At 54.1% G+C, this 23,772-nt stretch overlaps 9 protein-coding genes across 9 annotated transcripts; 7 read left to right on the forward strand and 2 right to left on the reverse strand.

The window, feature by feature from the left end:
• Positions 1–445: 445 nt before the first annotated feature.
• Positions 446–1,861, forward strand: BO85DRAFT_455334 (aminotransferase class I/II-fold pyridoxal phosphate-dependent enzyme; the record flags this gene model as incomplete). Its single annotated transcript, XM_025661378.1, has 3 exons — positions 446–1,241; positions 1,319–1,461; positions 1,529–1,861. 3 exons carry the CDS (start codon positions 446–448, stop codon positions 1,859–1,861), a joined length of 1,272 nt encoding a protein of 423 aa, XP_025521237.1.
• Positions 1,862–2,159: 298 nt separating this feature from the next.
• On the reverse strand, positions 2,160–3,293 carry BO85DRAFT_483171 (uncharacterized protein; the record flags this gene model as incomplete). Its single annotated transcript, XM_025663138.1, has 2 exons — positions 2,160–2,320; positions 2,381–3,293. 2 exons carry the CDS (start codon positions 3,291–3,293, stop codon positions 2,160–2,162), a joined length of 1,074 nt encoding a protein of 357 aa, XP_025521238.1.
• A 564-nt stretch (positions 3,294–3,857) lies between these two features.
• On the forward strand, positions 3,858–5,419 carry BO85DRAFT_444610 (NAD(P)/FAD-dependent oxidoreductase). The gene is made up of 2 exons (XM_025659057.1): positions 3,858–4,800; positions 4,845–5,419. Exons 1-2 carry the CDS (start codon positions 3,987–3,989, stop codon positions 5,327–5,329), a joined length of 1,299 nt encoding a protein of 432 aa, XP_025521239.1. The 5' UTR covers positions 3,858–3,986; the 3' UTR covers positions 5,330–5,419.
• A 743-nt stretch (positions 5,420–6,162) lies between these two features.
• Positions 6,163–8,176, forward strand: BO85DRAFT_444611 (putative very-long-chain acyl-CoA synthetase family protein (CefD1)). The gene is made up of 2 exons (XM_025659058.1): positions 6,163–7,636; positions 7,715–8,176. The coding sequence occupies exons 1-2, from the start codon at positions 6,249–6,251 to the stop codon at positions 8,130–8,132; spliced, it is 1,806 nt and encodes a 601-aa protein (XP_025521240.1). The 5' UTR covers positions 6,163–6,248; the 3' UTR covers positions 8,133–8,176.
• A 784-nt stretch (positions 8,177–8,960) lies between these two features.
• On the forward strand, positions 8,961–11,183 carry BO85DRAFT_444613 (FAD-dependent oxidoreductase). Its single transcript, XM_025659059.1, has 3 exons — positions 8,961–9,423; positions 9,504–10,770; positions 10,851–11,183. Exons 1-3 carry the CDS (start codon positions 9,152–9,154, stop codon positions 11,055–11,057), a joined length of 1,746 nt encoding a protein of 581 aa, XP_025521241.1. The 5' UTR covers positions 8,961–9,151; the 3' UTR covers positions 11,058–11,183.
• A 1,788-nt stretch (positions 11,184–12,971) lies between these two features.
• Positions 12,972–14,968, forward strand: BO85DRAFT_455339 (putative integral membrane protein (Pth11); the record flags this gene model as incomplete). The annotated part of the gene is made up of 5 exons (XM_025661379.1): positions 12,972–13,185; positions 13,253–13,320; positions 13,384–13,569; positions 13,754–13,906; positions 13,979–14,968. 5 exons carry the CDS (start codon positions 12,972–12,974, stop codon positions 14,966–14,968), a joined length of 1,611 nt encoding a protein of 536 aa, XP_025521242.1.
• A 64-nt stretch (positions 14,969–15,032) lies between these two features.
• Positions 15,033–16,756, reverse strand: mcsA (putative citrate synthase Cit1). Its single transcript, XM_025654629.1, has 3 exons — positions 16,543–16,756; positions 15,357–16,493; positions 15,033–15,301 (listed from the first exon to the last, which is right to left on the reverse strand). Exons 1-3 carry the CDS (start codon positions 16,597–16,599, stop codon positions 15,098–15,100), a joined length of 1,398 nt encoding a protein of 465 aa, XP_025521243.1. The 5' UTR covers positions 16,600–16,756; the 3' UTR covers positions 15,033–15,097.
• A 772-nt stretch (positions 16,757–17,528) lies between these two features.
• On the forward strand, positions 17,529–21,433 carry BO85DRAFT_444615 (putative mRNA-nucleus export ATPase (Elf1)). Its single transcript, XM_025659060.1, has 4 exons — positions 17,529–19,830; positions 19,879–20,445; positions 20,495–21,169; positions 21,222–21,433. Exons 1-4 carry the CDS (start codon positions 17,774–17,776, stop codon positions 21,274–21,276), a joined length of 3,354 nt encoding a protein of 1,117 aa, XP_025521244.1. The 5' UTR covers positions 17,529–17,773; the 3' UTR covers positions 21,277–21,433.
• A 292-nt stretch (positions 21,434–21,725) lies between these two features.
• Positions 21,726–23,749, forward strand: BO85DRAFT_515844 (choline transport protein). The gene is made up of 3 exons (XM_025664814.1): positions 21,726–22,342; positions 22,387–23,324; positions 23,398–23,749. Exons 1-3 carry the CDS (start codon positions 21,861–21,863, stop codon positions 23,532–23,534), a joined length of 1,557 nt encoding a protein of 518 aa, XP_025521245.1. The 5' UTR covers positions 21,726–21,860; the 3' UTR covers positions 23,535–23,749.
• Positions 23,750–23,772: the final 23 nt, after the last annotated feature.

Here is a 23,772-nt window from a genome sequence, read left to right on the forward strand (position 1 = left end):
ATGGCTGGCTAAGGCCAATTCCACTACTACTAATCCAGTTGAACTCCGTCAGGCACACGCCCTGCTGGATGGATGGATCCACCCGGTAATCAGTTGGCAGTTGGTGTGAAAATCCCCTCTCTCTCCACGCCTTTCCGGTATGATGGGAAACTGAATTGATTAGTCTAGTTCTGTTTGGTAAGGAGCACGGCGGAGATCTGGCCGGATTCACATTCGTTTTATCTATCTGTATATCTAGCTATCTAGTGTCACGATTCCCCCGGAGATAGTGTTGATACTATGTTTGATATTCAATTTGACTCTCAACCTACTACTTACTGACTCACTCAGTTCAATTCAATTACTCTCTCTTTTACTCTTCTTCCTCTTCTCTAAACAGCAATTACTATACCCAATTGCCCTCCCTCACCCTCCCCTCACATACACATACACATACACATACACAATGCCCCCCTCCACCACCAAACCCTCACCCACACCCACCCTCCTCACCTCCCTCCGCACAGCCCTCCAACACCGCAAATCCAAGAACTCCCTCCGCCGTCTAACCCTCATCCCCCCCACCTCCACGGACTTCTCCTCGAACGACTTCCTCTCCCTCAGCACCTCCCCCCTCTTCCGCGCGCGCTACACCACCCACCTCTCCAGCGCACCCCCCTTCTACCCCTTCGCCTCGGGCGGCTCCCGCCTCCTAACCGGCAACTCGCCCTACGCCGAGGCCCTAGAGACCTTCATCGCGAGCTTCCACAACGCGCCGAGCGGGCTGCTCTTCAACTCAGGCTTCGACGCAAACGTAGGCGTGCTCTCCTGCATCCCGCAACCAGGCGATGTCATCATCCACGATGAGTACATCCATGCGAGTGCGCACGAGGGGATGCGGTTATCCCGCGCAGGCAGGAAAGTCCCCTTTGCGCATAGCTGTCCCCAGTCCCTAGAAGATGTGTTAAGAAGGGAAGTTGAAAATGACGAGAAATTGCAGAGTGGGGAACGGAACGTCTTCATCGTCATCGAGAGTATATATAGTATGGATGGGGATATTGCGCCGATACGGGAGTTCGTGGAGGTGGTGGAGAGGGTGGTGAAGAACAAGGGCAAGGGAAATGCGTATTTTATCGTGGATGAGGCGCATGCTACCGGGGCGTTTGGGCCGAGGGGTGCGGGCGTGGTGCAGGAGTTGGGGGTTGAGGAGAAGATGTTTATTCGTGTGCATACGTTTGGGAAGGCGTTGGGGAGTCATGGTGGTTAGTGTACCAAGTTTATTCCTTTTTGTCCCTGTTTGGTATTGGGGGTAATGGCTGACTGACTGATACTTGTTCAGCGATTGTGCTCTGCTGCCCTGACACACGCGAATACCTCATCAACTACGCCCGCAGTCTCATCTACACTACCGCATTGGGGTTCCCGTTCCTGGCGTCGATTCGGACGGCGTATGAGATGTTGGCGGAGGGGGAGACCGAAGAGGTATGCTACTATCCCTAATATACTTACTTTTCATTTAGTGGAGTGTATAGCTGACTAATTATACCAGTTGCAACGCAATCTGCAACACCTCATTGAATACCTAGGCAATCGTCTAGATGCCCTCGGGTCCTGGGACCCAGCTATCTTTGAAGTGGACCATTTCCCGCGCTCGCCTATCTTCTCGCTGCGCAGTCCGGTCCCGCGCCAGTTGGCGGCTGCGTGTCAGCGGAAGGGCTTCATGGTGCATCCGATTATGTCGCCGACGGTGCCCAAGGGGAAGGAGAGGGTGAGGGTGTGTTTGCATGCGGGGAATACGGTCGAGGAGATTGATGGGCTGGTGGAGACGATTTTGGCATGGTTGAATGGAAGGGAGAGTGAGAAGAGGGTGGCGAGGCTTTAGTTCACTTGGTTCATCCTTTTTAGATATATCGGTGAATATGGGGGAAGGCATTGGGCTGTACATATTATTAGCTGCATTTAGGAAATATCTGATCATATCATATCATATCATATCATATCAAGCCATGCTGTAAACCTAGTCCTGTAACTCCGTGGCCATATTCCTATTCCTCCTTTCCAGTGTAAACTCCATGTAAGCCATGAGAAGCGTAGTACCGTGGATATCCCTCCAGTTACAAAGAAAATAAACTCCCATTATGCATTCTATCCCTCCTTCCAGTTTCCTCTTACCCCATCACCTAATGAATCCAGTAGTTGCGGCAGGTCGGGCAGGTCGGCTCCAGGGTGTCAAAGGTGTCGAGCCACTGCTCCAAGCATGCCCGGTGGTAGTTGGTCCCGCAGAATCCCCGGCACCAGACCAGCAAGCTGTGATCGTAGTCCGGACCGGCAAGCTCTTCGTCTACATTCACTGTACGTTAGCACTGTTCAATCATCAAGTTCATGAAGGCAGGAATCTTACCGTCCATCTCCTCCCAGTCATCATCCTCATCGTCTTCAGTTCTCTCATCGTCGGACATGTCGCAGCGCATGCTCTCATCCAGATAGGGAAGAAGACAGATTCCACAGTCGCCATCCACAGGGCGCGGCTTAACCCGTTGAGGCTTCGGAGACGTAGGGGGGTCGCAGTACATAGACACAGTGCTTTCTCCAGACGGAATCGGTCTCGGGGCTGTTTGATGGGCGGGATGGGTATGACCCGAAGCGATCAAGGTGCTGCTGACGAGTTGGACCGCCGGGGTGTGGGGACGGTGATGGAACGCAGAATTGGCGTGCGGAAGAGGCGAAGCACTGCCGGAAGCTGAAGCTGACATAGTGGTAGCAGCGGGATCACCTGCAGGACGGACGATCTCAACTCGGGGTCTTGAGTTCTGCGGGTGATGATGGTTCGCACCCATCCCGACCATGCCATGCTGGATGGTGATTCGGCTCGCTGAGCTGGGTCCATGATGGCTGGTCGTCAGGTTGGTAACCGCAATTCCACTACCCGTGGCCATGATGGTTGGGTTGGGTGGCATGTGAAGGTAGCTGTTCGACATGTCTGCAGTGGATGCAGCAGATCGCTCAGCCAGATACCGCTGCAGTTTCGCCTCCCACTGGTCAACCAGGGTCAAGAATTGGTATCGATGCTGGGCGGGGCAGAGCAGAAGACTGGCAAGGTCGATGAGAATCGGATCAACGGCGGATATGGAAGAGGTTGCTGTGAAGATGCGGGTGCCTCGTTCGATCAGAGTGTACGCTTCGTCACGCTTCTGATAGCTGATCAAATTGTTGCACCGACGATTGTAGGAGTGCGAGAGACCGACACAGTGGTGATCAGCTGCCGGGTTAATTTTCAGAATGTCAGCCAACTGATAACGAGAGGCAGACGCCATGATGACGGCGGGGTGATTAGTCGCTGACGGGGTGCTTAGTCGGCGAGGGGGAAGAGGAGACGAGGGGAGAGAATAACGGTGCAGACAGTGCAGACGGTGCAGACGAGGTTCATGAGTAGCACCGAGAGAAGCGAGAACAGTGAATGGCAGTGAATGAAAGGGGACGTGAAGAAAGCGCCACGACAGCAGAGGGGCACCCATGTGGTCTGGGTCATCATTTCTCGTACCTGATCGCTAACTATGCGGAACTAAGCTTCAAGGCCCGATGGAAATGCAGGCGAACAGCACCAGGCACCAAATTCGGGATGGACTCCGGAAAGTGGATGTTGGAAGATGACGGCGATGAGGAGGAGAAAGGCGCAGATGAAAAGGAAGATGGGATGGTAGGGATGGATGGACTCATGCTTATGCCATAATGGCTTCAGCGCAACAAAAAGCGGAAGACTCCGAGACTCCCTCAGCGCGTGATCGAGGGGTTTGGCTGAAGGGATGCAATCCCGGTTAGATGGTTGGTTGGATGGTTTAGTTGGATTGATAACACTCTTTCCTGCTTTTTATCTGCATTTTTATCATCTGCTGTCTCTCCCCCTCCTTCGTTTCTCCTCTTTCCTTCCCCGCACGTGGTCCAGATCACATTGTCAACCTTCCATCTGCCCATCACCACCACTCAGATTCCATCTCCCACCTCCCCCCATGGATACTTCCCGAGACGTCCCAGACATTCTTATCGTGGGTGCTGGCATCTTCGGGGTCAGCACAGCCTACCATCTCGCTCAGCAGCTCGAGCGACCGTCACAGATCGTCCTGTTAGATCGCGCTGCCCCGCCATCCACCCCCGCGGCATCTACCGATATCAACAAGATCATTCGTGCCGACTACACCAACCCTCTCTACGTCGCTTTGGGGTTCGAAGCTATTGAACAGTGGAAGTCACTGCCGTCCTTCCAAGAAGCAGAAGTCTACCACCCCTCGGGCTGGATCGCCTTGGAGGAGAAAGATAGCGATGTCCCCGCTTTGATAAGGAAGAACTTCCGCGATTATGGTCGCGGCGACGTCATCGAGGAATGGTCCGAAGAGAAAGTCCGTCACGCATGGGGTGGGCTACTCGAGAAGACAGACTGCTCCCCATTTGGCTCATATTACTATAATTCTTCTGCTGGCTGGGCGGACGCAGGAAAAGCATTGCAGCTGATGGCACAAGAAGCGATCAAGCTGGGTGTCCGATATGAGGTCGGGGAGGCGCGCAGAGTCGTTCGTGACGAAAAGGGGGTCAGTGGTGTTAGAAGGGCAGACGGTACCATCTACCACGCTCGAAAGGTCTTGTTGGCCACTGGGGCATGGACAAGTCAGCTCATGTCCTCGGTGGAGGATGAGTTGGACCTGCCGGGACCAGACCGAGTAGAGCAGCAGGTATCAGCAGCGGGAGTAACAGTCTCGCACTTCCAACTCTCCTCGGAGGAAAAATCCCGCTACTCGCAGCTGCCGGTGTTTGTCTACGGAGGAGAAGGTGGGTTATATCCTGGCCCGGCGTGGACAAGCTGACGCATCCAGGCGAGGTCATCCCTCCCACTGCAGAAGGAATCCTCAAGTTCACCACCGCCGCTTCGTTCAGGAACACCATCCGCACTGCGTCGGGACATGAAATCTCGGTGCCGCTGGTAGATCAAATTCATGTGCCTGAAGCATTGCAGGAAGATCATCTGCATGCCATTCGACCTCGTCTGCCACAGTTACTTGAGGACCATCCCCGTCCCGACTACTGGCGCATATGCTGGGATGCAATCTCGCCCAGCCAGCATCCGCTAATTACCCGCCATCCAGACGATCGACTGTCCAACTTGTACTTCGCAGTAGGGGGATCATTCCATTGCTACAAGTTCCTCCCGACCATTGGCAAATACGTGGTCAACGTGTTATACGGGGTGTCGAATGGAAGCGAAAAAGACAAGGCCTGGACGTGGAAGGAGCATCACCCAGATGAAAGAGGAGTGCATGCGCGTTTGGCCCCGGAGAGAGAGATTCGAGATGTTATATAGACCTAAATGGATGCAGCCTGGTGTTTGCTCAAATCAAAGCCAGCGGCTCAGGCTTCCGCAACCGGACAAGTTTCAATCAGGAGAAACAAATCTTCATCGAGAAAAGTATATACCACACTGCATCATCCCCCTTGCGTGCACCACACCGACCAAAAAGGCAGTCTTTTGATGATTTGTCACCACTCTTTCCTCCGATCTACGCCCCACCTAGCCACAAGATGATGCACAATGCCATGGTAGCCAGCTAGACATCTAGACAGCTAGAAAGCTAGGAACAGCATCACACGTATTACATAGCAGATAAAACAAAGTAACCGATCCGTTGGGGCAAAACAATGGGTCATTGCCAGACCTGGTGGGAACCGCAACGTTGAACCTCCAGAATTATGGATCCTGAAGAAGCTTCGCGACCCACTCTGTTCCAAACATTCCTCCCTTCCCCCCAAAAAAGCAATCTGAAGGCCAGCTGTTTGACCCGAGGTTGAGAACGAGAGAGAGGAGGAACTGGCCGCACCCCCGCCGCTTGAGCCCTTGGGACAACCGTAATTTGCTCCGCAGCGCCTCCTGCATATTATCCGGATGCGGAGAGAGACACACATAGCCTGGACCGAGGATGTGGTCGGCAATGAAATCTACCTACTCCATGTCTTCCCCTCATATCTTGACAATTAATCTATCTCCATAGCGTACAGTTATTCCTCTCACAGCATTTTTAGCGACATATTCAAAGTTGGCAACCGGCCTGACCATGGCGTTAGGTGATCACCCCTTACACCCTTGACATATAGACTATGTACGTCATGTAGCACAGCACTAACATCGATGGCATCACCGCGCAGCAACATCAACAGGAGCCGCAGCCATTGCTCTAGCCGCCTACCTAGATGCCAAATTCCACCTCACGAACGATGCATCCAGCATGCTGGCCCAGCGGCGCTCCCTCCGCGACACAGCGAAAGCCGCCGCACAAGGGCAACTGAGCATGTGGCCCGTCTTCGCAGCCACGGCATCGCAGTACCCCGACATGGTCTGTATTTGGACACGCGAACAGTCTTATACATACCGGGAAGCCCTAGCCGCCGCAGCCCGGTACGGCCACTTCTACCTGTCAAAGGGGGTGCAAAAGGGCGACCTGGTGGCATTCTACCTGCAAAACCGGGCGGAATTTATCTTCGCCTGGTTAGGACTTTGGAGCATCGGATGCGCCCCCGCCGCCATCAACTACAACCTGACCGGCGATGCGCTGGTGCATTGCCTATCCATCAGCGGCGCCAAGCTGCTGCTGGTTGACCCGGAGGCTGGATGTATGGCTCGCATCGAGGAGCGAAGGTCGACGATCGAGAATGAGTTGGGCATGCAACTCGTCACTGTTGACGACACCTTCAGTAACCATTTGCTTTCGTTTCCGGCCTCTGTACCGAGGGATGGCCAGTTGACCTCCCACGTCCCTGGCGAATTTCCCGCTATCCTCCTCTACACTTCCGGCACGACTGGCCTGCCCAAAGGCTGTGCCTTCACCACCTCCCGGCTCTATGCCGCTCAGACCATCCGCAACAGTAACATAACCAATGTGTCCGGCCCCGGCGGGGACAGGTGGTACAGCGCGATGCCCCTGTACCACGGAACGTCAGCGATCGCAATGATCAACAACATAGTTGGCGGACGAAGCATCGCCATCGCGCCGCGTTTCAGTGTGCGCAATTTCTGGCCCGATGTCCGGGCCTCCCAGGCCACGGTCTTCGTGTATGTCGGCGAAGTAGTGCGGTATCTACTGGCCGCACCGCCATCCCCCCAAGACCGGGAGCACGGGGTGCGCATGATGTACGGCAACGGGCTGCGGCCGGACGTGTGGGAGCGGTTCCGGGAGCGGTTCGGGGTTGCGGAGGTCGGGGAGTTCTTCAACAGCACGGAGGGAGTCTTCGGGCTGTTTAATCTCAATCGCGGGCCGTTCACGGCGGGCGCTGTCGGGCATCATGGGTTGTTATTGCGGACAAGCTTGAGGAATACATATGTGCCTGTCGTGGTGGATGCAGAGACGGGGGATGCGGTGCGGGATGAGAAGACGGGGCTGGTGAAGCGGGCGGCGTATGATGAGGGCGGGGAGATACTGGTCAAGGTGCCGGATGAGAAGGCGTTTCAGGGGTATTGGAGGAATGAAGCGGCGACGAAAAAGAAGTTCATGCGGGATGTGCTGACGAAAGGGGATTTGTGGTATCGGTCTGGGGATGCACTGAGGCGGGATGGGGATGGGAGGTGGTATTTCCTCGATCGGCTGGGGGATACGTTCCGGTGGAAGAGTGAGAATGTGTATGTCTATTCTTACTATCCCTTGCTTTGTGCGTATTTGTCATTGTGGTTGGTGTTGGCTAATGGTTGATTATGCAGGTCCACGGCAGAAGTGGCCCAAGTACTGGGCCGGTATCCTGGCATCCAGGAAGCCAATGTGTATGGAGTAAAAGTGCCTCATCATGAAGGCCGCGCAGGATGTGCGGCCTTATTGCTCAGTCCCGAGGCCCGCAGCGGGTTTGACGGGCAGGAACTGGCCCGGTTCGCGCGTGCACAGCTGCCGCGGTATGCGGTGCCGGTCTTCTTGCGCGTCGTGGAACAGTCATGGCATATTCATAACCATAAGCAGAACAAGGGGCCGCTGCGCCAGGAGGGCGTGGAGCCTGGCAAGTTGGGGTCGAAGGTTGTGCAGGGCCACCGCGACCGGCTGTTTTGGTTGCCTCCGGGGTCGGAGGGCTACATAGAGTTTGGTGAGAAAGATTGGCAGCGTCTCGCCGGGGGTGAGGCGAAGTTGTAAATAGTAGGCAGAAGCGTATATATGATGATTCATGACCATGCTATTCCATTAAAGCCATTTTGGAGTTCTTATTCATGTTTTGGTACGATCGCGATCGGGGAACTGACTCGTGCAGAAGACGGGTCAGATAGCAACCCTAAGTCAACCAACAGACGATAACAGAGATATCTATCAAGTACTCCGTACAACCAGAGTAGCCCGTACTGTTCCCGACCATGGCAGCAGCAGACTGCGATAGCACCACGGGATGCCCAAAGCATCATCCCTTGCAGATCAGCACATCTTGCCCTGATTTGTCCGGAGGGAACGTCCGCCGGCCCACCCGTCAGTCACCGCTGGACCAGCGCCCGCTTCAGTTCTAGACTATCAATGACTAGGTAGTTAAATTGTCTGTCAGCATCAGGACTATTCCTTTCTCTTGACCGCTAGCGACCGCGACACGAGGCCCGCTAAGCATTGCACGGGATGATCGGATGCACGAGGAGAGGGGAACAGAAGATCAAGTAGAAAGAAAACCACGCATGCGCTGGGGAGGAGCTTAGGCTGCAGGTCGGATGGATCCTGAATCAGGATGGCTTGGTTTGAGTCTGCAAACTAACTAGTCAACTAATTCTCTAGTGGCAAAGACTGACGAAACACCACGCGATAGTCAAGCCCTAAGCCTTTTCTGCCTGGTGCATGCTGATGGCTTCATCCATGAGAGACAGACAGACAGACCCTCTTGGAGTATCCGCTAAGTCACCTAGTGTGTATTCTTGTCTGCCTGTCTGATTGTCAACTCCACCCCAGTGCTCCACTTGCATGGCATCTGAAAACAACTTCCATCATGGAACATTCTCCGCAACTGCTGCTGCTCACTGCTCGGTAATTTCCCCTGGATTAGCGCGTCGGTCATTCTTCTTCGGTTCTTCCTGCCACGCGATGGCTGCCACTCCACCACAGGGCACGGCTCCTCTTATAAACCCGCTGGCATTCCTGTCAACCCCATCTCGGATTTCCTCCATCTGCACCTATCCGTCATGTTCTCGGGCCTTCTCCTGCTCCTAGCCAGCCTCGTGGCCCTGCTGTCGGCCGTAGGGAATGCAGCCGTGACCATCCAATCCAACACCACCTGCCGCTGCTTCCCGGGGGAGAAATGCTGGCCTTCACCAGCCGAATGGACTCAATTCAACGAATCCATCGATGGCCGACTAATCCAGACTATCCCTCTGGGAAAGCCCTGCCACACTCCCTCCTACCAAGCAGGGGTGTGCGACTACCTTCGCGAACAATGGACGGAGCCCGAAATCCAGTAAGCCTTTTTTGTCTTGGGTCAGGCTGACTCGCAGCCTCGTCCTCGCAAAAGCAAACACATGCGCTAACCGAGTCAAGCTATGAATCGTCCTCCTCCATCATGGCCCCCTGGTTCGCCAACGGCTCGTGCGATCCCTTCCACCCCATTGCCAAGCCCTGCACCCTGGGCAACTACATCGTCTATGCCGTGAACGTCAGTCAGCCCAGCCACATCTCGCGCGCTCTGGCTTTTGCAACCGCCCACAACCTGCGCGTCGTCGTCCGCAACACCGGCCACGACTATAACGGCAAATCCACCGGCGCCGGCGCCCTCGGAATCTGGACCCATCACCTCAAGGACATCGATATCGTCGACCACCACGATTCCCACTACTCCGGTAAGGCCATTCGTCTGGGCGCCGGCGTCCAGGGCTATGAAGCCTGGGAGGCCGCCGACGCCCACGGCTACCAGGTCGTCAGCGGCGAGTGTCCGACCGTCGGCATCGCAGGCGGCTACTCCCAAGGCGGCGGCCACTCGGCCCTATCCTCGCGCTACGGTCTCGCCGCGGACCAAGTCCTGAAATGGGAGGTCATTGACGGCACGGGGCGCTTCATCACCGCTACCCGCGACAACGAATACAAGGACCTGTATTGGGCCTTGAGTGGTGGCGGCGGCGGCACGTACGGCGTCGTTTGGTCCATGACCTCCAAGTTACATACTGGCACGCCTGTCTCCGGACTAAACCTCACGTTTACCAATACCAACATCTCCCAGGACACTTTCTACTCGGCAGTAGGCCTGTATCACTCCCTCCTCCCGGCTATTGTCGACGCCGGCGCAATGAGCATCTGGTACTTCACCAACACGACCTTCTACATCGCGCCACTAACGGGGCCCAACATCCCCGTCCAGGAACTCATCTCCCTCCTCAAACCCTTCCGCGACGGGTTAGAGAAAATGGGCATCAGATACACCCTCTACGCAGAGCAATTCCCGACCTACCTGGCTGAATTCAACGGCATGATGCCCAACATCCCCGTCGGGGAAGCGCAATACGGCGGATGGCTGATCCCGCGATCAGTAGTGCACGAAAATAACACCGCGTTGACGGCCGCGTATCGCCAGATCACGGAGGACGGGGCGACATTTATCGGGGTGGGATTGAACGTGTCGAAGGCGTTAGTTGGGGATGTGGATAATGCGGTGTTGCCTGCTTGGCGGGATACGTTAATTGATACGACGCTTACGACGCCATGGCAGTGGGATGCGCGCCAGGATATGCTGGTGCAGCAGTATAAAATGACTTATGAGTATTTGCCGTTGTTGGAACGGTTGGCGCCGGATTCGGGGGCTTATATGAATGAGGTATTTCCCCTGCTACTTTTACCCTCTACCTCTATCTTATTTTTAGTGAATATGAAGAGAAGGCTGACAGTAATGGATAGGGCGACTTCCGCCAACCCAATTTTCAGAAAGCATTCTACGGAGTGAATTATCCCCGCCTACGACAGATCAAGAAGAAATATGACCCGCTCGATGTGTTTTATGCCCAAACGGCTGTGGGTTCGGATGAGTGGACCATGTATCCTGATGGGAGGTTATGTCGGGTTTCAATTTCTGATGATGATACGGATGGCTGGGAGTATTTCTAACTGCGTTTATTTTTCATATTTTCTCATTCTAATATTTTATGATGTTTATTTATTTTACTTTGTTTGGGCATATTGTTCATAAGTACATACACACTCAGTTAATTTTCATACACGTCTTCCTCATGAGTGGCTGGGTAACTTGCCCGTGCACATACTTACCCACTACCTATAAAGTAGAGTAAGTACTAAGTACTCGGGGACCTGCCTAATCTCATTTTATTTTGATTACTTTATTAACTCTGGGAGGGTTAGTAGGTGGCTGCCAGGTTTGCGGACTTGGTCGGGTCGGGTGTCGGGTTGTCGGGTATTTTACTTTTTACTGTATGCTGTATGCTGTGGTCCGTACGGAGTACACTCTGCTGGTGGTGGGAAATGAGATGTGCATGCACGGATGGGGAGGAGATTGGTGGTGATGCTGCGGGAATAATTAATAGTGCTATAATAGTGTGGGTTATAGCTAGGGTGTCCTGGTAAGTGAAGAAATTAGTCACTGTTGCGCCTCACTTGTGCAGGAAGGAATAGCAGAAGAAAAGAAAGAAATGACAATAATTGGCATAATAATTATTGTTGGATCGGATCATCATGGCTGAATAAACCTAATCAGTATTATTCTTTTGAGAGTATGATGGTGATGCTATGTACAAAGTACAAAGAAAGAAAGTTGAAGAGGAGAAAGTCGGTTACGTTCATATCCACATGAACAGAACATGAACATGAACATGCATGCATACTCAGGTCCCCGACACACACACACATAACCGCCCAAGGCAGATAGATAGATAGATGGATGCCATGGTTCCTCCGGTGTTGGATGAGGATCGACACTCCCCCAACTAAAATTAATGTCCACTAGACAAGGGCCTCCCCTGCTAGTTTGCTTCCTACTTCTTACTCCCGGCTACACCGACTAATTCCTACCCTACACACAGAGAGAAACCCCGAAAGTCCTGCTAGTTAGTTACCCAAAGCTCACACTGAATTCTTTTCCGGCGAGTTTGATTCGTGCTCTTTATCCCCGACGCGATCGGGATATGAAATCACCAAAGATGCGGTACCGTGGATGATAGCTTTTGAAGGTTTAAACCTTATTTAGTTGTTATGATGGATTATGAATATGGATGTTGGTGGTGATAGCATGGGATTATTCGGTGAGAGGAGATATGAATTAATCAGTAATAATAATAATACCCTTGTCCTTGTTTTTCTTTCTTTCTGTGCACATTGCTTTTGTTCTCTACACTAGTTTTTACTTAGCTGTCTATCTCCTTGGTAGTTGGACATGATCCGTGCCCTAATTAGTCTGCATAAAGTGGAACCGCGCATTGACCGAGACTTGACCTTTCCCACCTATCATTATCCCCCCCTTCCTCGTGCACCTCCTCCCATGCAGGCACATGCGTATCTCATCACGAGCCAGCGTCGGGCTCTAGCATTATGCAGAAGAAAAAGAAATGAAAAATAGTACTAAACTCTCATTAGCCTCTGCACACGAACCAGACCTCCACTCCCGGCTGTGTCCTGTTCTGTTCTGGTCCGGGTGCGGCCGTAGACCGTAGATTGAGTTCAGATCAGGTCTGGGTCGACACATCATCCATCAAAATTCCTAATTCCTTATTTGCATAATAAATTTCAGGAGATTGGAGGGGGTAAGTAGGTTAGGTTAGGTAGGGTACTTAGTGACATAGCGGTAAACACTTTTTTCTTCTTACCTATCCTTCTTTTTCTTTTTCTTTTTTCTTTTCCCTTCTTTCTTTTCTGCAGGGGTGGGAGAGAAATGTACTTTCTTGCATTTGCGTACTCATCATATATTAACAGAACCCCATCGCTCAGCTCCGCCCCCCTCGATTCTGAAGCTGAATTCTTTGGGTTGTTCTTTTAGATGGGATAATTGATGATTGACTTCAACATGCCGAAATGGGCTGGGTCTACAATCTGACCGTCCCTGATCCCCACAGTCATGTCTCTCGCGTCATTGCCATCTGTCTCGTTTTCTCGATTACGGCTTGTTTGGCGGTCTTCTTGAGATTGTATATTCGCATTCATACGAAGAGGTCCGCCTGGTTGGATGATTTCGCGGCGCTATGGAGTGCCTTGCTAGCGATGACGTATGCTGGGATTGCTGTTGCGCGTGAGACATCCCTTTCTTCTCTTCACCATGTTGATAATATTACATATACTGATATAGACTGTGCTAGAAACAAGATGGGGTCTAGGTCTAGATGCGAAGTATTTCCCTGATCAGAATGTGGTCATGTTCAGCAAGGTACATACATCCCCATCCTAACTTACATCAACAACCTGAGTAAATGGCTAATGATGTATGTAGATCCAATACGCCGGTGGCCCCGTCTACACCCTTGCATTACTCGGATTCAAAGTCTCCCTGCTGTCATCGTACCTGCGCATCGGGGGCTTCGTGCAGGCCTATCGCGTGACGATCATCGTGGCTATTGTGGCGGTGACGTGCAACCAGTTGGTGTTTACTTTCTTGCTGTTGTTTGCTTGTAATCCGGTATGTTCCCCCCTTCCCTTTTATCAAATATGAGTATATGTGCTAATGTATGTGTGTGTGTGTAGGTTGCTCGTCAATGGGATACAAGTCTCCCTGGATCATGCATAGATACGGTGGCGTCTTATTATGGTATACCTGCCCCATATACTTGATTTATATACATATTATACTAACAATGAACCAGCTCTCGCAGGTACACACACCACCACATGCAACTATCTTAAATCAGAAGAATATACTAAAGATGGGATCAGGAACCAGTCTCGGCTTCGACATAATCATAATTGCCCTGCCCCTCCCCGTCCTCCTCACTCTCCAACTGCGTCTTCGCCAGAAGGTACATCCCCTCCCTACCCCCTTCCTCTACTCCCATAACCCCAGAAAACCCATTCTAACAAGAATGGTATAGATAGCCCTCGTCGGCGTCTTCGCCCTCGGCTTCTTCATAACAATAATCCAAATAATCCGGATCTTCACAATCAAGAACCTAAAAACCTACACGGACAGCCAACCCATCGTTATCTGGTCGGATGTGGAAATCAGTTTGGGCGTATGTCCCCATCCAACTCCCCCTTCTTACCTTTACCCCTTCTTACCTTTACCCCTTCTTAGCACAATCCATACTGATGTTGATATGTTGGCAAAGGTAATAATAACCTGCATCCCAACCTACGGCCCGTTTTTCCACGCCTTCGCGTCCACCCTATCGTCCAGTTACAACAACAACCGCACACATACCACCAACAACACGTACAATAACCCGCATAATACCTACGCTACACTTACATACTTGACGTCGCCAACGACGACGACGAGTACGTCGTATCCGCTACGCAAGACGCAGACACGGAATACCACTGCTAGTTCGATAGTCACCAATAACGGGGGTCGGAAGAAGAGTCGTGATCTAGTGGATGCGAGTCTGGATGAGGTTGCCCGGGGATTGGGCATGGGTGGATTAGGGTTGGGGCTGGAGAGTGGGATGTTTTTTGGGACGGGTGAAAATGAGGAGGGGAGGTCGGTCTCGAGTAGGAGTCGGAGTCGGAGTCGCAGTCGGAGTAGTTGTGGTGGTGGTGGTGGTGGGAGAGGGAGGAGCTGTAGTCCGAGTGGTGGGTATGGAGGGGTGTGGGATGGGAGTGGGGTGGCGCCGACGACGACGACGATTTGTAGTTTGCCGGCTGTGGCGAGGGTGAGGGAGGGAGGGTTTGGGAATGGTGGTTGTGTTGATGAGGATATGTTGGAGGCTGGGGTTGGGGGAGGGTTTGGGGTGAGTGCGGTTGGGGGTGGGAGCTCGAGTAGTATGGTTACGGGGAGTGCTGGGGTGAGTGGGAATGACAATGGGAATGGGAGTGGGTGGAGGATTCAGAAGATTATGGAGGTTAGGGTTGAGAGGGAGTGATCTCTCTCTCTCTCTCTCTCTCCCTCTCTCTTTCTCTAGGTGATAATGGAGTAATATGGGTATAACGAGATATGACTTCTAAATGATGCTTGCTTACTTCAGGCTAGATACAACAGTCAATATATCAACTCACTTGCCAACCAGTCCCTTCAGGTTGATACTCTTCGGTCGCTCGATCGGCAGTCCCAAGGCCCGGTCCCAGATCAACTGCACCAAGGGTCCCAGGGCCCGACTCACGCCGAAGGTTACCGTGTAGTACAGCGGCTGCTGGAAGCCATAGTGGTAGAACAGCACGCCAGAGGCGGCGTCCACGTTGGGGTGGGGGTTCTTCGTCTATGATGTGTTAGTCTTGACTCAGCAGTACTGAACAGTCAGAATAGGTGCTTACCTTTCCATGCTGCGTCAGCACCTCTGGCGCAATCTCCGAGTTCTTCTTCACCAGTTGGAACACCGGGTTCGCCTGCACGTCTGCCCGTGTCGCCGCAAAGTCCATCAATGCCTCGAATCGCGGGTCCGGCTTGCGCAGCACGCCGTGTCCGTAGCCCGGCACCACCCGTCCCGACTTCAACGTGTCCCAGAGGTACGTGCGCACCGACTCGTCTGTCACCTGAGTGCCAATCTTCTCCTGCATCGCCAGAATCCACCGCAGTACCTCCTGCGCCGCCAGTCCGTGCAGCGGGCCGGCCAGACCAAGCAGTCCTGCACTGTAGCTGAGGAACGGGTCGCTGAGGGCACTGCCCACCAGATGCGTCGCGTGCGCCGAGACGTTGCCGCCCTCGTGGTCGCCGTGCAGCGCCAGGTACAATCGCAGCAGGTCGTGGAAGTCGCTATGCTCAGCTCCGCCCTTGCCCAGCAGTTCGGCAAAGTTGTGCGACCAGTCCTGTGTCGCGTCAAGAGCCTGTGTGCCGACCTGGTCGATCTCGTTCGGCCTGAATACCAAAGCAGCCACACGTGGAATCTTAGCCAGCAGCGAAATGCTGTCGTCGAATGTGGGCTCCCAGTAGTCTGCCTTGTTCAGGCCGCGCTCGTACGCCTTGGCGAAGGTCGACTCCGTGTTCAGTGCTGCAACCGCCACCGACAGCTGCGTCATGGGGTGCATGTCCTTGGGGAATGACTTGATCAGGCCCAGGATGTGGTCGGGGAGATGCGATTTCTCGGCGAGCTCGCGAGAAAATGCGCGCACCTGGCTGGTGGTGGGAACCTGGCCGGTCAGGAGCAGCCAGAACATGGCCTCGGGGAGCATTTCAGTTCCCGTGGTCCCCTTGGGCAGTTCACGTTGGCAATTCTTGATGGTCTTGCCGTGGAAACGGATACCCTCCTCGGGGTCGAGGACGGATCCCTCCCAGAGCATGGACTTCAGGCCGCGCATGCCGCCGATGATGTTGCCCACCTTGACTTCGCCGACCATATCGTCGCTGCGGGCCTTGACCTGCTTGAAGAGCTCGCGCTTTTCGGGAATGACGGATTTCAGGGCGGTTTTAAGGTCGGATTCGGTGCTGTAGAACCGGCCGGAGCGGATCTTGACCTGGGGTTGTCAGCAGTGATTGGCAAGCTATCAAGGGGGAGGGGCGTACCTGTGCCAGCCGGCTGGCGTGACGGGTTGTTGGACGTATCGGCAGGGAGAAAGACATGATAAGAGTTCTGGAAGGCTGAATGTGCAAGCAAAGACGAGAGAGGGAATGGATTATGTACACAGAGCAGAGTACAAAGCAGAGTCAGGAGAAAATCACCGGGGAGGAGGGCAAGTGGCCGTCGGTTGGCCGCGGTGTTGAGGAGCCGAGGCAAGGAACGGCTGCATGCGGACGGTCAACACAATCAGCAATAAGCAGTCAGCGTCTATCCGCCCTCAATCGTTGCACATCCTCACCGCCGATGCGAGACCGAGCCGGCTGTCGGACTAAATCGGTAATGTGCAGTAGAGCGCGCGCTGCCTCTTTAGTTATCATCATGGTGTAATTAGACCCATTTGGCTGCAGATCCCGTGTCGCCGTGCCTCGGGGGATCTCTGTGAGGGGTCGATCGTAGACTGCGATGAGGCGACATCGGGGCAGAGGGAGATCCAACCGAGAGAGCAGGAAAGTGAGTTTGTCCCATGCATTCCCTTGACAGGGCCATGGGAATGGGACGATGGATGTTCGGCACAGCAAAGGGAAGAAGGGGAAGCTGATCCTCCCAATTGCAAGTTGCAACTCAGTGGATGCCGAGACTCCATTTTTGGTCCGCCGAGTGGAGCCCCCGTGCGGGGTAAGCCCAATCGGGCAACGGCGGCGTTATGGCAGCCTGAGGCATTAATAACATGAATTCAGGCAGAAACTGACTTTGAGCGACACCTGAGATTTCAGGCAATACTGATAGCCGAATGACACCTGATACATCAGGCTAGCAAGGGATCAACACCGCCACAGCTCAGCCACGCGTGCCTGGATGATAGGCTGTCAGCCCCTCGCCTCAGGCAGAGATTTCATCGCCGCCCGATCCAATGGGCCGCCGCCTAAAAATCCTCAGGCTCGTTATCGGCCCCGCCTCCATCTTGTTTTTCCTCTTTGCGCTCGCCTTTCAACTTCCCTCGCCTCTCCTCTCCTCTCTCCCCCAAATCTCCCCTCTTTGTTTCTTCTTCTCCTTGTTGTATACCCCGTTCTGTTTCTCTGTTTATACGCATCCTCGCCGAGGATTGCCCACTAAAAGTTTTGGTCTCTTTTCTTTTTCTTGTCATTTTCTTTTTCGCTTTTTTTTTTCTCAGCCTGCCCGCCGCCCCGGCCGGTGTGAGAGGCCCAGAACCCCAAACCCACAGATCCTACGATTATCATGCCTCATCCTGAAGATCCCACTCCAGCCATGACTACCGTCGTTTCCAAGACCCCCTCCGGCGTCCCTCCCACTGCGGATGAGGTCAACTCCATCCTGAACACCATCTTCCAGGCCGAGACCTCTCAGCAGGCGCTCGATGCCTCCTACGCCCTCACCAACCTGTTGATCCAGAGTGTCGGCTGCTCCGGTTTCCGTACATACAACCTCCTGCCCCCGATCAAGAAGGCTGCTACCGACAAGAAGAATGGCGCCCTGCGCGAAAGTTCCATGCTCATTTTGGGCGCCCTCTTCGAGCGATTCCCCCGCGAACACCCTCTGAGCGAAGTCGTCTTCCTTCTGCAGGACGGCGGTGTCCTGAACCTGGCCCTCGATCTGCTGGCCGACAAGGGTGCTGTCGTGCGCGATGCTGCTCAGTACGCTATCGATGCGCTGTTTGCCTGCCTCAAGCCCGAGGCTTTGGTCAACGCCCTTCTTCCCGCCCTCTCCGCCTATCTCAACCAGAACACAGCCAAGTGGCAGGGTTTCGTCGGTGCCTACAGCCTCATCGAGAAGATGGCTACCAAGTCGCAAATGGGCACTGGATCCCTGGATGAGGAGCGCGAGAAGGACCTGTTGCGCGAGGCCATGGGCAAGACCCTGAAGGATCTGATCCCGTTGGTCGAGTCCGGCATGCACGACCTGAAGAACGAGGTCGCTAAGAAGGCCATCAAGGCTATGAATGCTCTCACTACTCTTCTGTCCAACGACGACGTGGCTCCCCGCATTCCCCTTTTGATCAAGACCATGGAGCAGCCATCCGAGCAGACCTTGCAGAAGGCCATCCACGCCCTGTCCCAGACTACCTTCGTCGCCATCGTCACCTCCCCCGTTCTCGCTCTGCTCACGCCTCTGCTCGAGCGTTCTCTTAACGCCCCCACGACTCCCCAGGAGACCCTGCGTCAGACGGTCGTCGTTGTGGAGAACCTCACCAAGCTTGTCCACGACCCCGCTGAGGCTCGTACTTTCCTGCCCAAGCTGAAGCCCGGTGTTCAGCGCGTCAAGGACCGTGCCTCCCTGCCCGAAGTTCGTGAGCTCGCCACCCGTGCTTTGGATGTCATCGAGAAGGCTATGGCCGATAAGGATGTGGCTGCTGGTGTGGTTGTGAAGATCACCCCAGAGGAAGTCCTGGCCGTGCTAGAGGCCAAGATCCAGGAGCACGGCGGCCTGGCCCGCCCTGAGGACGCCACCTTGTTTGCTCTGGGTAAGAACTATGTCGCCGAGATGGTTCGCGAGGATGTCAACTGCCGCATGCACGACCGCATTCCCGCCTGCATTGCCCCGTACCTGCGCGGTCTGCTGCACGAGGACAAGCACGACGCTGTCGCCGCCGCCGTCCAGGAGCACTTCGTCGAGGAGGACCACCGCAAGTTCGGCAAGCCCATCCCCGACGACCCCAACGAGGTCGAGATCGTCAACGCCAATTTCTCTCTGGCCTACGGTGGTATGCTTCTGCTGTCCCACACCAACCTTCGTCTGCTGAAGGGTCACCGCTACGGTCTGTGCGGTCGCAATGGTGCTGGTAAATCGACGCTCATGCGCAGTATCGCCAACGAGAAGCTGGAGGGTTTCCCCCCGCAGAGCGAGGTTCGTACCTGCTTCGTCGAGCACAACCAGGGCGAGGATGCCGATCTCAGCATCTTCGAGTACGTCTCCAAGGATCCCATGATTGCTGCCGAAGGCGAGGAGCATATCCGTAGCGTGTTGCTCGAGTTCGGCTTCACGGACGGTCCCGAGGGCCGTCAGAACCAGCGTGTGGGCTCCCTGTCTGGAGGTTGGAAGATGAAGCTCGCTCTGGCGCGTGCCATGCTGCGCAAGGCGGACGTCCTCCTGCTGGACGAACCTACTAACCACTTGGATGTGGCCAACGTCAAGTGGCTCCAGGAGTACCTGAAGAAGCACACCGATATCACCAGTTTGATCGTCTCTCACGACTCCGGCTTCCTCGACGAAGTCTGCACGGATATCTACCACTACGAACAGAAGAAGCTGGTCTGCTACAAGGGTAACTTGGCTGAGTAAGTACTCCGTGTCGTGGATTTATATATCACACTAACAGTAGACAGTTTCGTCAAGGTCAAGCCCGAGGCCAAGAGTTACTACACCCTCTCGGCGAGCATCGTTCAATTCAAGTTCCCTCCCCCCGGTATCCTGGCTGGTATCAAGTCCAATACTCGTGCCATCCTCCGCATGACCAACTGCACCTACACCTACCCCGGCGCCAGCAAGCCTTCTCTGAGTGATGCGTCCCTGTCTCTGACTCTGTCATCCCGTGTTGCTATCATTGGTGGTAACGGTGCCGGTAAATCGACCTTCATCAAGATGCTTACGGGTGAAACCATCCCTCAGACCGGTAAGGTCGAGAAGCACCCCAACTTGCGTATCGGTTACATCAAGCAGCACGCCTTGGAGCACGTCGAGATGCACCTGGAAAAGACCCCCAGCCAGTACCTTCAGTGGCGTTACGCCAACGGTGACGATCGCGAGGTGTACCTCAAGCAGACCCGTATCCTCACCGAGGAAGACAAGGCTCAGCTGGCGAAGCCGGTCGACCTGGGCGATGGCCGTGGACCTCGCCGTATTGAGGCGCTCATGGGTCGCCAGAAGTGGAAGAAGTCCTTCCAGTATGAAGTGTAAGTATTCATTGGATCTTTTAACACTGTTCATCGCTAATTTATGTAGTAAATGGGTTGGCCTTCTTCCCAAGCACAACACCATGATCTCCCGTGAGACTCTGCTCAATCTCGGCTTCTTCAAGCTCGTCCAAGAGTTCGACGACCACGAGGCGTCGCGCGAGGGTCTTGGTTTCCGTGTGCTCGACCCCAAGGTCATCTCGAAGCACTTCGAGGACATTGGTTTGGATCCCGAGATTGCCAACCACAACGAAATCTCCGGTCTGTCCGGTGGTCAGAAGGTTAAGGTCGTGTTGGCGGGTGCTATGTGGAACAACCCTCACTTGCTCGTCCTGGACGAGCCGACTAACTTCCTGGACCGTGACTCCCTGGGTGGATTGGCTGTGGCCATCCGTGACTTCAAGGGTGGTGTTGTCATGATCTCTCACAACGAAGAGTTTGTGGGCGCTCTCTGCCCCGAGCAGCTGCACGTCGCCGACGGTCGCATCGTCTCTCGCACCAACACCGCCATCTCGCTCGACCGGTTCGAGGACAGCGCTGCCAGCTCTCCTCAGCCTGGCAGCACGGCCGTCAACTCTACCGCCACGAGTGCGGCTGCCTCGGCCGTCAACTCGGGAGCGGAGGAGCAGGGCGAGCTGAAGTTCAAGGCTAAGAAGAAGAAGAAGCTCACCCGTGCTCAGCTGAAGGAGCGTGAGGCCCGCCGCCGTCTCCGTCATCTTGAATGGTATGTCTCACTCTCTTGTCTCAAAGTACATCTCCCTTACTGACTCTCGCAGGCTCCAATCTCCCAAGGGCACACCCAAGCCCCCGGATACTGATGACGAGGAGTAAATGCATTGTTAAGTTATGATTTTGTTTGCATCGGCAGCGGTGTGATTAGACATGTTCTGGCTTTGGTTCCTTATAGACGGCTGGTTTATTGCTTGATTAATGAGGCTTGACGAGTATATAGATGTAGACTTGCTCTGAATGAACTTTTTGCACATGACTTTTGTCTCAAATCGATAGTAAACAAATAGTTCGATGTTGTGTTACCACGTGTGTCCACGTGCCTGTGCGTCCCCGCTGCTACTTGCTGTTCCTGTGTGCAACTCTTTGTTTCTGCACAGGCTGGTGATCTCATCGTGAAGTCGGGGCACAACCTTGCTAATGAAAGCGGGGATGCTCAGTACGGCCTCGCTCACGTCCTTGGCAAACCTCGGGGTCTCCGGAGCTGACCGACAGATTGTTATCCCCCTCATGCAACTGGCTGTATTTCTCGATCATCCGACGAGATCGGCGGGTGGCCAATGCAGGTGCAACGCCTGCATACTACGCTGCTATTGTTCCCCTCGCAGCCTACGCGACTATTTCCATCCCCTTCCCCGCACATGAAATGACTTTTTACCCCGGAACCAAAACACTCTCACGAAAATATGGAGCGACCCAAGACCAACGTGTCCGCAGTCAGTCCGGCCAGCGACAATTCTGCGCACCTCGACGATGACGCGAGAAGGCTGGCGGAGATGGGCTATACCCAGGATATGCAGCGGAACTTCTCCGTGCTGTCTCTCCTCGGGGTCGCCTTCTCCCTGGCAAACTCGTGGTTTGGTATCTCCGCGTCCTTGATCACAGGCATCAACTCTGGAGGCACCGTATTGACTATTTATGGCATCCCGTGGATCGCTTTCGTTTCGACCTGCGTTGGAGTCAGCCTGTCCGAATTGGCATCAGCCATGCCCAACGCAGGTGGCCAATACTTTTGGGCCAGTGAGCTGGCACCGAGGAAGTATGCGTCTTTCGCATCCTATCTGACCGGCTGGTTGGCTTGGGCGGGAGCCATCTTTACTTGCGCCAGTGTTGCTTTAAGCTTGGCCTCTGCTGGTGTTGGCATGTGGCAGCTAACACATCCGGACTTGTATGTTCTATCCAAGATTGGACCGCAACTTGCTGACGGTGTAGTACTCCTCAACCATGGCATTCCGTGGTAGCCTACCAGCTGGTCAACTTCTTCTCCTATCTGTTCAATTGCGTCGGCAAAGTGCTTCCCACAGTGGCCACCACAACCCTATACATCTCCCTCATCTCGTTCGTTGTCATCCTGATTACCGTTCCTGCGGCAGCTCCTACACACGGGTCGGCTGAATTCGTCTTCGCTCACTTTGTCAACTCGACGGGCTGGCCCTCTGACGGAATCGCGTTCCTTGTGGGTTTGATCAATCCCAACTGGATCTTCGCTTGTCTTGACTCGGCCACCCATTTGGCCGAGGAAGTCGGGCAACCTGAACGTAGCATACCCATTGCGATCCTCTGTACCGTATTGATTGGCTTTCTCACGTCGTGGACCTACTGCATCTCCATGTTTTTCAGCCTGAACAACCTCGATGAGATCCTCAATACTCCGACCGGCGTGCCCATCCTCGCTCTGTATTACCAAGCCTTGCAGAACAAAGCCGGCGCTATTGTGCTTGAGACGTTGCTTTTTGTCACTGGTATCGGATGCCAGATTGCCTGTCATACCTGGCAATCCCGCCTATGCTGGTCCTTTGCACGAGATCGGGGTCTACCCATGTCATCGTTTCTCTCCCAGGTTCATCCCACGCTGGATGTGCCACTAAACGCGCACAGCGTGAGCTGCTTCATAGTGGGTCTTCTGGGGCTGCTGTACCTTGGTTCGTCGACTGCTTTCAACAGCATGGTCACTGCGTGCATTGTGTTACTCTATGCCTCGTACGTGGTGCCGATTGTCTGCTTGCTGTGGCGTGGTCGGAATAATCTCAAACACGGTCCCTTCTGGCTGGGGAGACTCGGCTTGGTGTGTAATATTGTGGTTCTAGCATGGACCTTGTTCTGCTTGGTTATATATTCCTTCCCCTCGGTATATCCGGTTACCACGGGCAGTAAGCCGCCCCCAAGCAACACTCCCCTATTCATTTGCCTTGAAATAACTACTAATACAGTGACGACTACTAGACATGAACTATGTTTCTGCAGTATATGGGGTAGTTGCAGTGCTGATTGCCCTGGATTGGGTATTGCGGGGACGCCGGTCCTTCCGGGGACAGACGGCGCGACACATGGAGGCGGCGGAGGCGACTCTCACCCAATAAGCAGATTATAACCACTACTAGCTACATGTTCACTTCGATGTAACTATTGGCGTCAACATTCTGCTCAGTATAGATAATTCCAAGTCAGGGTCCTAGCGAAAGTACGGTCCAGATCATGATCGGCCCGCAACGTCGTAAGCCATCAGATGGACGCCATCGTGATTGGCCAACTGCGGGGCGGGTGCCTTGAAATGATGGCTCGTATCATTACTCTTTGCGCCCAGCTTTCTCCACGTCT

Source organism: Aspergillus piperis (genome assembly GCF_003184755.1).
Source record: "Aspergillus piperis CBS 112811 unplaced genomic scaffold BO85scaffold_1, whole genome shotgun sequence".
Taxonomy (NCBI): domain Eukaryota; kingdom Fungi; phylum Ascomycota; class Eurotiomycetes; order Eurotiales; family Aspergillaceae; genus Aspergillus; species Aspergillus piperis.